Source organism: Nicotiana tabacum, chromosome 15, assembly GCF_000715075.1.
Source record: "Nicotiana tabacum cultivar K326 chromosome 15, ASM71507v2, whole genome shotgun sequence".
Taxonomy (NCBI): domain Eukaryota; kingdom Viridiplantae; phylum Streptophyta; class Magnoliopsida; order Solanales; family Solanaceae; genus Nicotiana; species Nicotiana tabacum.
In genome coordinates, this window is record NC_134094.1 from 92,968,451 (window position 1) to 92,979,493 (window position 11,043).

Here is an 11,043-nt window from a genome sequence, read left to right on the forward strand (position 1 = left end):
GAGGAGGAAACAGAAGGAAACAGAAGTAGAAAATCGTCGGTGAAATTAAAATTCACCAAGAACACATGTAAGTCAATTATTTATGAGATGTTGCAGATTGAAATTAATGCACCGATGACGTCAATTAATATATACAAAGTTAATAGCAGGAATATTACGAAAATGATAGTATAACGTTTACTCTAGCAGGACATAATGATTTATCACAATCATCACATGTTAGGATTTGTTATTTTTCGTTTTTGTCATATCGATGATATAACAAAATAAAAGTTCAATCAAGCTATGTCAATATTAGACAGACAACAAATCCGTGTGGAGTGCAGCTGGGTTAATAGTTATATTTACACCGACCCAATAATACTACATATTTTCAAATATATTCTTATTACTAAATCATAATAGTAATTTAATGCATATTCTCATATAAATTTATGACTTAATCGATCATAATAAATTAGTCTGGTTTAACATAAGCATCAGATGTACCATGGTTTTTTTAATTCAATAATTGGTCACTCTTTCTATGTGAGAAGTGTGAACCGTGAATATAAAATGCGTCTCTGCTTGTGTGAACTGTGAATAATGAGTGCAAATTAAAGGACGTGTCTCATATTATAAAAATTGGGATACACGTTTTCTTCTTCTCTTCTTCCCCAGAAGACTGGAACGAACCTCAACAAGATATATATAAGCATTTTTATTAGTACCCAGTGACACACTACATCTCTCAAAATAGCAATATAGACAGGAAATTAGGGAGAAATGGGAAACTGCTGCCTAAAGCCTGTAGATAATCTTTCTACCACTATTAAGCTTTCTAACCCTCCTGCAGGTATGTACCATTATTTTGGTTTTGCAATTCATCAGATTCTATCAAAACAATTCATATTTCCAATTGGATTTATCTATGTCCATTAATGCCAATGCAAATGATTTTTTTACAAAATCGGTGTAATTTAACTTGTTGTAGAACATTCTTGTCTTATTTCAGGTTACTAGCTAGTTCTATTGATTATGACTAATTATCTTTATTACCTTTAAAATACTACCGAGTATAGCGGAATAGACTCTTCATTCTTAACCAAATATCTTGAATTCGGTATTGGAAGCTCTTCCCTTTTAGTGAGCCGCGAATTCAAATTAGTCAATCTAATAGATTGTTGCTGCCCAGTAGTTAGGAAACATATGAACTTTAGTGATATGATAGTGTAAAAACAATTCATATAGAACTTTTTTGTGTATATTTTCAGCCCTTGATTTAAATTTTATTATGCCAGCATCCAAGAAACCTAGTACTTCTCTCATCAATAACGCCAAGGTGGTTCATGCCGAGGGAACCACGAACGGTGGCGGCGGCGGTGGTGCTGGAAAAGAGGAAGTGGCAACAAGTGGGAAAATTATAACACCCAATTTGAAAATGTACAGTTTTGCGGAATTGAAAAGCACAACGAGAAATTTTAGACCAGATACAATATTGGGGGAAGGAGGATTTGGTAGAGTTTTCGAAGGTTGGGTTGATAACAAGACATTAGCTCCTTCTAAAGTTGGCATCGGAATGGCAGTTGCTGTCAAAAAATCTAATCAAATAGCCTGCAAAGTCTCAAGGAATGGCAGTAAAAATTTAAGTTATATATACGGACAGTTGAAAAACTTGTTGGAGAAAGTTGATCATATATTTCAACAGTGAAAATGTTATAAAAATTGAACACATTTTTATGATTGTGTGTGCAGGCAGAGGTAAAATTTCTGGGAAAATTTAGTCATCCAAATCTAGTACAACTAATCGGATACTGCTGGGAAGAGAAGCAATTCCTACTTGTATATGAATACATGCAAAAAGGAAGTTTAGAAAATCACCTTTTCAGAAGTAAGAACCTATATATATATATTTTTTTTTATCCACATATTTGTTACAGAATATTTGATAATTACAAGAATATGTTATCAAAAAGTTTGACACAAATATTATTGTCGGAAAACTAGAAGAGGGTGCAGAAACACTTTCGTGGGACACAAGACTTAAGATAGTAATAGGAGCAGCTCGAGGTCTAGCTTTTTTGCACACAACAGAGAAGCAAGTCATTTACCGCGATTTTAAAGCTGCCAATATTTTATTGGATGGGGTAATTTCTTTTTCTCTTATTTGTTTAAAAGTTCAATAGTAACTTATTAATTTTCTTGTTTTGAATTTCAACTTTTAATTTACGAATTATACTGTATAATTAACAAAGAGATTAATTGTTCCATATTAATTACTTGGGGCAGGATTATAATGCCAAGCTTTCTGATTTTGGATTGGCTAAGTTGGGTCCTGCAAATGGCAACTCACATGTGACCACAGGAGTTGTTGGTACTTATGGGTATGCAGCTCCAGAGTACATGGCCTCTGGTAATTTTTACCCTCTTACTACTTCTACCTCTTAGCTAAACATATGATCCCACAAGTGGGGTCTGAAAAAGGATTGAGTGTACGCAATCTTATCCCTCCCTAACTTGTATGAGATAAAGGGACTATTTCCAACAAAAAAAAAAAACGTTTTCAAAACAACTACTAAAATGTAGTACCAAAATCTACATTTTTATAGTCAAATTGCCTAGTGTATAGAACAATATTACTTAAGTGCATGATTCGAAGCTCATTAAAAGTTTTTCTCTTTTGATTTTATTTTTCTTATTCATGAACCACCCCTTCTTCATTAAAGAAAAAATTTAGAAAATGGGGCTAAATCAACAAGTTATGGGGAGATTGGTTTTATGACTCATTAGAAGTGTTGTTTAGTTAATGACCTTTTTTGACAAGAAATATGAGAGATCGATAAATAAATAGGAAATCTTGTATGATCATTTTATTTTAACTTGTAATTGGTCATAGAAGACGTTTCCTCCTCTTTAACTCTTTTATGTGGGTGCTATATGAGCAAGACCAATTTTAGCCCCAAATAAAAAACAATAATACAACGTAAGCTCAACATGTTTGCGATAATTATTCAAACAGTCGTTGACCTTGTGCTACTTTATTTGGAACAGGACATTTATACGTGAAGAGTGATGTGTATGGTTTTGGCGTTGTATTGCTGGAGATCTTAACGGGCCTCCGGGTACTGGACCTGAACCGGCCCAATGGAGAACAAAATCTAGTGGACTGGGCCGAACCGTTATTACCAGACAAGAAGAAGCTAAGGAAACTAATGGACCCAAGGCTAGAGGGAAAGTACCCTACAAAGGCTGCATTTGAAATAGCACAACTAGTACTCCAATGTCTTGAGCCTGATCCTAAAACTAGACCTTCCATTGAACAAGTTTTGGAGTCTTTGGAAAAAATTAACACCATCAAGAAGAAACCTAGAGAATGCAATGCCACCCACAACGTTCGCCTCTCCACGTTAAGAAAACTGTAATTGGTAGCAACACGCACCATTCACCCATCAATCGAAGCTATTGAAGACGACCTGGCGTGTAAATATATATTTCTAAAGAATTTTCTAAATTACAACATCGTTATAGCAGGATAGCATTATCTTTCATTTTTCTTCTCATGATTTGCCCTTTTAAGTTACACTTTGCCTTTTATTACTTGAGGGTCATGTTTCCCTTTTTATTACTTGAGGGAAAACAAATAACCTTTGGGAAAAAATTATTGTCAAAGTACTCATTACTCAACCTCACTTCTCCTCCCCCTTTTACCTTCTTGCCCTCTTCTCTATGTAAGGCAATCTTAATTAAGTAAGATCTAATGGGTAGGCAAGTAATACTGAACAGAAGCGCAGAGTAGCACCAAAATGAGCAAGTATGACATAATTTTGGCACAAAAACTTGAAAGTGTGAAACAAGGTAACATAGAAAGAAGATGACCGCAATACTTGAACATACATCTGGACCTTATTCAAGTGCAACATATATTGTGTCGAAGTAAACACAAGATATCGAAGTTTGGTACAAACAGAACATAAAAAAAACAGTACACTTTATAGCACAACAAACAAACGTAATGTTTTTCTTGGTTTAGTATGCAACTTGAAACGTTTTCCCAGTAGCGTTTTCATCTTAGCTTCATCACATTGTAGGCTTTACAGTGAGACGAGAAGCGACCTTCTGACCACAAGACTTGTCAGCCTGCAATGAATCCGCGCAAAAGATTAGTTTTCGTTTCCCGCTCTTAATGTAAGGATAAAGAATCATGCGAAAGAAGAAAAACTCAAACCTGAGACAAGTATGATATCCATATACTGCGTATCTCATAAGTGACTCGGGGATCAGATAAATGCTCAACCCATTTGCTAACATATCTGTCTTGCCTGAAATAGTACAAGTACTCAATTATTCTGCAGGTTCTTGAGAGAGGGAAGAATTGGCGATATTAATGTTATAGAACAACCAAATTAAATTACCTGTCAGGTTCCCAGGATCTGTATCTCTCTCCTGCCTGCTTGAAGTTGTTCTCTTTTTCAATGACACACTAAAACACCAATAATATATATGTGAGTGAAGATTAAACTCATTTAAGAATACAACTCCCTGCACTGATTAATGATTATGATGAACAATAAGTAAAGAGGGTCTCACCATTTCACGCCTTCCTGTCAAGACACGAGAAGGAATTGGGTACTGTTCGGCATGACGACAAGGATCAAACCTTGAGGGCAAATAATCCACCTGCAACATCAAGTCACAACATCAGAAGAGTACTAATATGAACTTGCAATTAGCCTTGGTAAGTCAAAAACATTAGTATACCTCTTCATCGCGATGCATGAAGTTCATAGCACCATCGCGGTGATTATTGTGATGAGCACACTTGGGAGCATTAACAGGAAGCTGCATATAGTTTGGTCCAATGCGGTGTCTCTGAGTATCAGCATACGCGAATATCCTGGTCTGGAGAAGCTTATCCTCCGAATAGTAAACACCAGGGACAATATGGCCAGGGTTAAACGCGAGCTGCTCATTCTCAGCGAAGAAGTTATCAATGTTCCTATTCAATACCAATCGACCAACTGGCATCAATGGCAAGATATCCTCAGGCCAGGTCTTGGTTACATCAAGAGGATCAAAGTCGAATTTGTCTACATCCTCAGTATCCATAATTTGGATAAAAAGTTTCCACTCGGGATAGTTTCCAGCAGCAATCGAGTCGTAGAGATCCTTGGTGGCGTGGCTATGATTTGTACCTCCGACCCTAATAGCTTCTTCCTCCGACATGCACTTAACACCACAAGTTGGCTTCCAGTGAAATTTCACATAATGTGCTTTCCCAGCCTTGTTTATTAATTGATAGGCGTGAACACCATACCCTTCCATGTGTCTGTAATCTGTCGGGAGACAAACATCATCGAAGAACCAAGCGAAAGTATGCAAACTCTCCGGAAGGAAAGAGAAGAAATCAAGGATCCTCCAGTATTCCTGAATGTGTGACTTTGGATTTGGTTTCAGTGCACGAATCGTGTCAGGGAACGATTTTGCATCACGATTAAAGAAGACGGGAACGTTGTTTCCAACCAGATCAAAGTTACCCTGATTCATAAAAACAAGTAAAGATACAGAAGTAAATTAAGAAAATACAATTCCAAGAAAGCAGTAAGTTGATGTGATAAGGCAAATTACCTCTCTGGTGTAAAATTTGACAGCAAAACCGCGAATGTCCCTAAGGGACTCGGGGCTTCCACGCTCATGGACGACAGTAGAGAAGCGGCAAATAACAGGTGTTTGAACACCAGGAGCTCGGAGAAAATCAGCACAGGTAAGATGAGAAATATCATGAGTGACTTCAAAGAAACCCTTGGCACTGGCACCTCTAGCGTGAACAACACGCTCGGGTATCCGCTCACGATCAAAAGTCGCAAGCTTCTCTATTAAGTGATAATCCTCAAGAAGAACAGGCCCTGCCAAAAATATATACGCAATTTTCAATTTCAATGAACGTATTTAATTTGAAGACTCTTAAGTTAAGCTACAAAATAGAACTAATTAAGAGCATTAAGATATCTACGAATGTTCAACTACTAGAATCACTTAAGAACATCTACATAGCGGTTCCTATTTTGTGTTGATCTCATAAAAACATAAATTGTTAAAACGGAGGATTTCTCTTGAATGGAAAATATGAAGAGTTACTTAAAACTTTATTCAGGTTTATTACAGCAGAAACATAAGAATATTTAAGAAGACTAGAGTGTGAAAAGATGTGATCTATTACTTTCCATCATGTATTGTTGCCTTCTATCATCTTTCATCTATAAAACATCTAAGTTTTCCCATAATTCTCTTACATTTTCTATGTTGACCATCATTATGGAGTATCAAATTAAACAAAACATGTCTTAAGATTCTAACAAATAGGCGATCACAATTTCCATGAGTTTAACCCATAAAAAGCAACCATCGTTAAGTGAAAGACATGTTGATGTGTCAAAAGTAGTGGTATTTCTAACAAGAGTTTTATCTTGTAAATATATTGATGAACACACGGAAACAGTAGTACTAAAGCAACTCAAATGTCTTGTTCTAAAATTAGATCTATACAGTTCTTTATGTGGATCATTAAAAAGCTGCATTTCATACTAAGTAGAAACCTTAATTAACAGGAATATAAAGTTTAGAAAAGAAAAAAAATGATTAAAAAGATAAAAACCTCTAGGTCCAACGGTCAAGGAAGAAACGTTGTTGTAGACAGGACCACCAGCATTTGTTGTCAAGAAAGGGGAATCATATGCGCTTGATGGTCGAAACTGCATCATTATTTTTTCAAATCAAATCCAACATAATATTCATATAATTAACCAATGAAGATCCGCTAAAAGTAATCACAAGTTGAGCTTTGACAATTTTCAAAGCCTTCAAAAAACAAAATTAATTAATACAAACAAATGATTCCTTCTGAGTGTATCCTATATGATCCATGCAACAGTCTGACATACACAAAGATCCAAAGCCTAGATCCATGGGAGGCGGAGCTAGGGACTCAAGGTTCTGAATTTTAGAACGATGACTTAAAGTGTTCTGAATTTTAAATCGTATTTATACATATTTAATTATTTCTTAACACAAATACACTAGTTGATTAGATATTATTGGATTCGATCGAATCCAAAGCTCTGGTTCTACCTAAGCCCCTGAGACCCATCATGGCCTTGTCTATGGCGTTTCTAGTGGAGCCTTCAAAATTAAATATATATGTGTGAAAAATAATTTTTAACCTATATACATAGTATTATTTTTTGAATATTGACCACATTCACAATATGTGGCTCCGTTACTGTATATGCTGCCATTTCTCAGCCCAAAGAAGGGTATTTTACGATGTCTTCAACCAGTGGCGGAGCCACATACACTCTTCGCCGTAAAATTAAACTGTATAACTCGATAAATTATTTTAAAATATATATATATTATACAATAACATCTCTTACTTCATGATGAGTTTGTTTCTTTATATTTTTATTTTCTTTAACGAAAATCTTGAATCAGTCACTATCTTCAACTCTCAAAGATCGGTGGCCAAGTGAGCCGATCAAGTGTCCGAGGCTTTCCGACAGCTACAGACAGTTTGTTTAACTAGTTGTTTTTGTTCTCTTTCTTTTCTCTCTTTATGGGCTGGTTTAGTGGCTGAGTATTAAGGGCCATGAGCACCTGAAGGCGTGAGAACACGTGAGAAGATTACACGAGAAATTAATTTATCAGATGTGTCGGTGAAGTTTTGTCTTAGAAATTTCTTTTGAAGGAATTTGAGGATTTGATTTTCCTTTTAAATAAATCCTTTTTAATAAGATACGCATAAATTAGTAACGAAATGAAAAATTAGAATATGTATATTTTTCGTGCAGTCTATTTGTTCAAAATATTATTTTTCAAATGACTTTTTCCCAAGTTGTTCGAATGACTAATTAGAGGGTGTCTGGCCGTGACTTCACTCAGCAGATACTGAAGTTATTACTGGCAAGTTAAAGTTTGGAAATCAGTATTTCCATATTGAACTTAATTATGTATTAGAAATATATTGAGGAGTATTTAATTATGTATTACAATTTACAAAACTTCAATCTTTAAGTGTATCACCTTAACCGGGTGTTTAAGAAGCAAACTACAAAACGGAAAAGCTTATACCAAGATTACCAAAGATTTATCAATCCAAATGATAATACGAATCAAATAGCACAAGAACTAAGAAAACAAAGCATCAATAAAAGCTTTGTATTCAAAATATTGATATACCTTAGAGAGATCCATACTGATCGAAACGAGAGGAGAAATTAGGAGAAGAATTGAAGAGAGACTTGATCAAAATATATATTTTTTGGTTGGAGTGTGCTGAGAGTGAGAAAGAGCAACTTATTTATAAGCTGTGGAGGGCACTTAGGTAAAATGTTGATACACGTAAAGACCTCATAATGTAAATTTCTGGTATATGTTCTTTCAAACTAAATTATTTTTCAATAATAGATGATACTGTTCAAATGGATAAGATTTAGTACATATAATAGTTGTAAGCTAATAAAACTAGAGCACACTCATATATAGCATTTTAAAATATTGTATTTCTTGATTTTTTTTTTTTTTTAAAAGAAAAAAAGAAGAGAAAATAGATAATATGTGCCAGCTAGCTTACAAATTACCGGTTATTCATTTACGTGAATTCAATAGTTTTTGCTCAGACTCTGTATATATATTAAGTAATTTATTAAATTATTATATATATTTAATTATAGACTCAATTATAATTATATACTAACTTAGGTCATATCTATAAATTTCAAATATAAATTCGCCGATGAATACCCAAAAACTAGAAGAAGAAAAAAAGAAACTTAGTCAATTTTGGCTACCAGAATCACCATCTAGGTGACTATGATGTGTTAGCTTCTTAGCTAGTACTATTTTGATGATGGTAATTTCTTTAGGAACTTCTAGCTAGGTTAAAATTAAACCTTATACTCCTGTCATATTGTACATTGTTTACCCGAAAAATCGGATAACGTTGAATTTATGTATAGTTCTAAGGGTAAGTAGATTCCTTTGATATGAAGATAACAATACACGTATTTATGTTGCAAGATAGAAAATGATGAACAAAGATACTTAGTGAGCTTTAGAAAGATAAATACAATGAATTCTTAATCCCATGGAAGATGTCTTCTATTACAATCTATCTTGTCTTTTATAGCCAAGGATCGCTACTTTATCTATAGCAACATAATGGAATAATATTACTAGTGGAGGACCCATGATGGTGTGTCTCCTCCTTAATTCCCGCCAAAATTCTCTCATTTGGTGTGGTTGTAATAGCTTTTTGTCTGTGAGCTCGATACCGACTCGAGCTCGGTGTCGGATCGGAACCTCGGCCTTGGTTTCGAGCTTGGTTATCACTTTCGGGCATCGATGTTCGGGACCTGTATCGGTCGATGTTACCTCGGTCGATTCGGATGCCTCGAGCTCGACGCCCCCATCTCGGAATTCGTTCGGGTTCTCCATGAAGATACCCCTTGATTGAGATGCCATCCTCGATCGATCTTCATGATCGAGGATCGGTTTTAACCGTATACAGATAGCCCCCTCGTTTCTTGGAAAGGAAATGACGAGAAACGATGTGATTTCCCTAAGGTTCGACCGAATCAATGATGACGTTTCTATCGACTTTGACTATGACGTGCGTGATAGCTATCCCATCGATTTGGTTTTATCGAGGCATTTAATGAGTGTCAGTCGGTGGTCGGCCACCGCTAGAAATGAATCGCCATGCCTTATAAATAGTTTTCCCATATAATATTTTCCACTTTTGTGCTTCCTCTTTTCCCAAATTCCCTTTGATTATTTTCTCTACTTCGTTGCTTTAGTGCTGCTTATGCCAGAGTTTTGGTGATGTCCCCTCTTTCACCTTCCTTTGCGACTTTTTCTTCTCATATTGATGGCGAAAACTTCAAAAATCGTACCTCACAAGGAGAAAGCTTCCTCCTCATGGCCGTGTGACGATAAGGCGCCGACGGAGCCGTCCGTTCAAGATTATATTCCCGGCCCGTGTATTTTAAAAACGGATTTTAGGGTGGAGAACCCTTCGTCCGTTCCGGGTCGGTGTGAGCACGTATCGATGTATACGTGCTCTATAGCGGAGGTTCACCTCGAGGCCGTCAGAAAAGACTGGGGCTGGGGTTCTGAGGTTGTGTTACAAATCCCATCCTCCGATGAGAGCGTCACTACCTACGTGGATGAATTTTTAAGTGTTTACACCTATCCCTTTATGTTGGGAGTCATCGATCCCATGATTTTTGATTTCTGCAGGAGATATCAGGTCACCCTCGGCCAAATTTATCATTCCTTATGGCGTATAGTCATCTTATTGCGTTTCTTCTCTATTAAAGCCGGAGGGTTGGATTTTTCTCTGAACCACCTTATACGACTGTATCGGCCTCAGATTTATCGTGGACTAATTAGGCTACATCGTCGAGCATCGAAGGCTTTGATGTCGAGCATCGATGAAGATAAGGATCGAGGTTGGATGGGTCGATATATTCGAGTGAGGACTCGTGATCTTATCCCGGAGGAAAAAATGCCATTTCCTGAAAAATGGAATTTCGACCGTAAGTGATTCATGTTTGCTTTTCGTGTCTTTTTCCGTTTTTGTTAATATTATTTTCTGATGTCCAACTGCACCTTGGATGCCACAAGCTGTGCCTGATCTCGAGGATTGGGTTCAAAAGTTAGCCTCGACTTCATCCTATACCGAGCACGCTTGGCGTGATTTGGCTAAAGGTAGATGGAAGGCCAAGAATCATGGTGAGGTTTGGTTCCTATTTCCCTCGAGGTATATTCTGCGTTCATTTCATTATCGATTTTTCCTTTGTATATAGGTGTAACTAGGGATGCCGTTTTGAGGCCTTTGAGTGGTGATGAAGGAAACAAGTCCCCAGTCCCGGAACAGGGAAAAGAAAAGAAACGAAGGGCTTACTCTCGGCCGAAGGACCCTAAGCCCAAAACTCGAATGGTGAGGAGAAAAATCATTGCCCTTTTGATCGACTCGGTCCAACGACTGAGGGAGGAAGAAAAAGAATA

At 36.4% G+C, this 11,043-nt stretch overlaps 2 protein-coding genes across 4 annotated transcripts; one reads left to right on the plus strand and one right to left on the minus strand.

The window, feature by feature from the left end:
• Positions 1-612: 612 nt before the first annotated feature.
• On the plus strand, positions 613-3,523 carry LOC107826362 (putative serine/threonine-protein kinase PIX13). Of its 3 annotated transcripts, none has more exons than XM_016653321.2 (5): positions 613-835; positions 1,281-1,870; positions 1,987-2,126; positions 2,269-2,392; positions 3,031-3,523. In XM_016653321.2, the coding sequence occupies exons 2-5, from the start codon at positions 1,834-1,836 to the stop codon at positions 3,399-3,401; spliced, it is 672 nt and encodes a 223-aa protein (XP_016508807.1). In that variant the 5' UTR covers positions 613-835; positions 1,281-1,833; the 3' UTR covers positions 3,402-3,523. The 3 variants fall into 3 exon arrangements, with proteins under 3 accessions (XP_016508807.1, XP_016508809.1, XP_016508808.1); XM_016653323.2 differs by having other exon boundaries at positions 1,990-2,126; XM_016653322.2 differs by having other exon boundaries at positions 700-835; positions 1,735-1,870.
• Positions 3,524-3,816: 293 nt separating this feature from the next.
• LOC107826360 (catalase isozyme 1-like) lies at positions 3,817-8,482 on the minus strand. Its single transcript, XM_016653320.2, has 8 exons — positions 8,212-8,482; positions 6,632-6,728; positions 5,605-5,882; positions 4,738-5,514; positions 4,567-4,656; positions 4,392-4,459; positions 4,205-4,298; positions 3,817-4,116 (listed from the first exon to the last, which is right to left on the minus strand). Exons 1-8 carry the CDS (start codon positions 8,224-8,226, stop codon positions 4,057-4,059), a joined length of 1,479 nt encoding a protein of 492 aa, XP_016508806.1. The 5' UTR covers positions 8,227-8,482; the 3' UTR covers positions 3,817-4,056.
• Positions 8,483-11,043: the final 2,561 nt, after the last annotated feature.

Bases quoted from the DNA above. Each gene is read 5' to 3' on its own strand.
- LOC107826360 (XM_016653320.2), bottom strand. The intron at 4,657-4,737 runs GTATACTAATGT...TTGATGTTGCAG, and splicing joins TCATGCATCGCGATGAAGAG to GTGGATTATTTGCCCTCAAG. The intron at 4,299-4,391 runs GTAATTTAATTT...GTACTATTTCAG, and splicing joins AGATCCTGGGAACCTGACAG to GCAAGACAGATATGTTAGCA.
- LOC107826362 (XM_016653321.2), top strand. From the start codon at position 1,834: ATGCAAAAAGGAAGTTTAGAAAATCACCTTTTCAGAA. The intron at 1,871-1,986 runs GTAAGAACCTAT...TCGGAAAACTAG, and splicing joins AGAAAATCACCTTTTCAGAA to AAGAGGGTGCAGAAACACTT. The intron at 2,127-2,268 runs GTAATTTCTTTT...TACTTGGGGCAG, and splicing joins CCAATATTTTATTGGATGGG to GATTATAATGCCAAGCTTTC.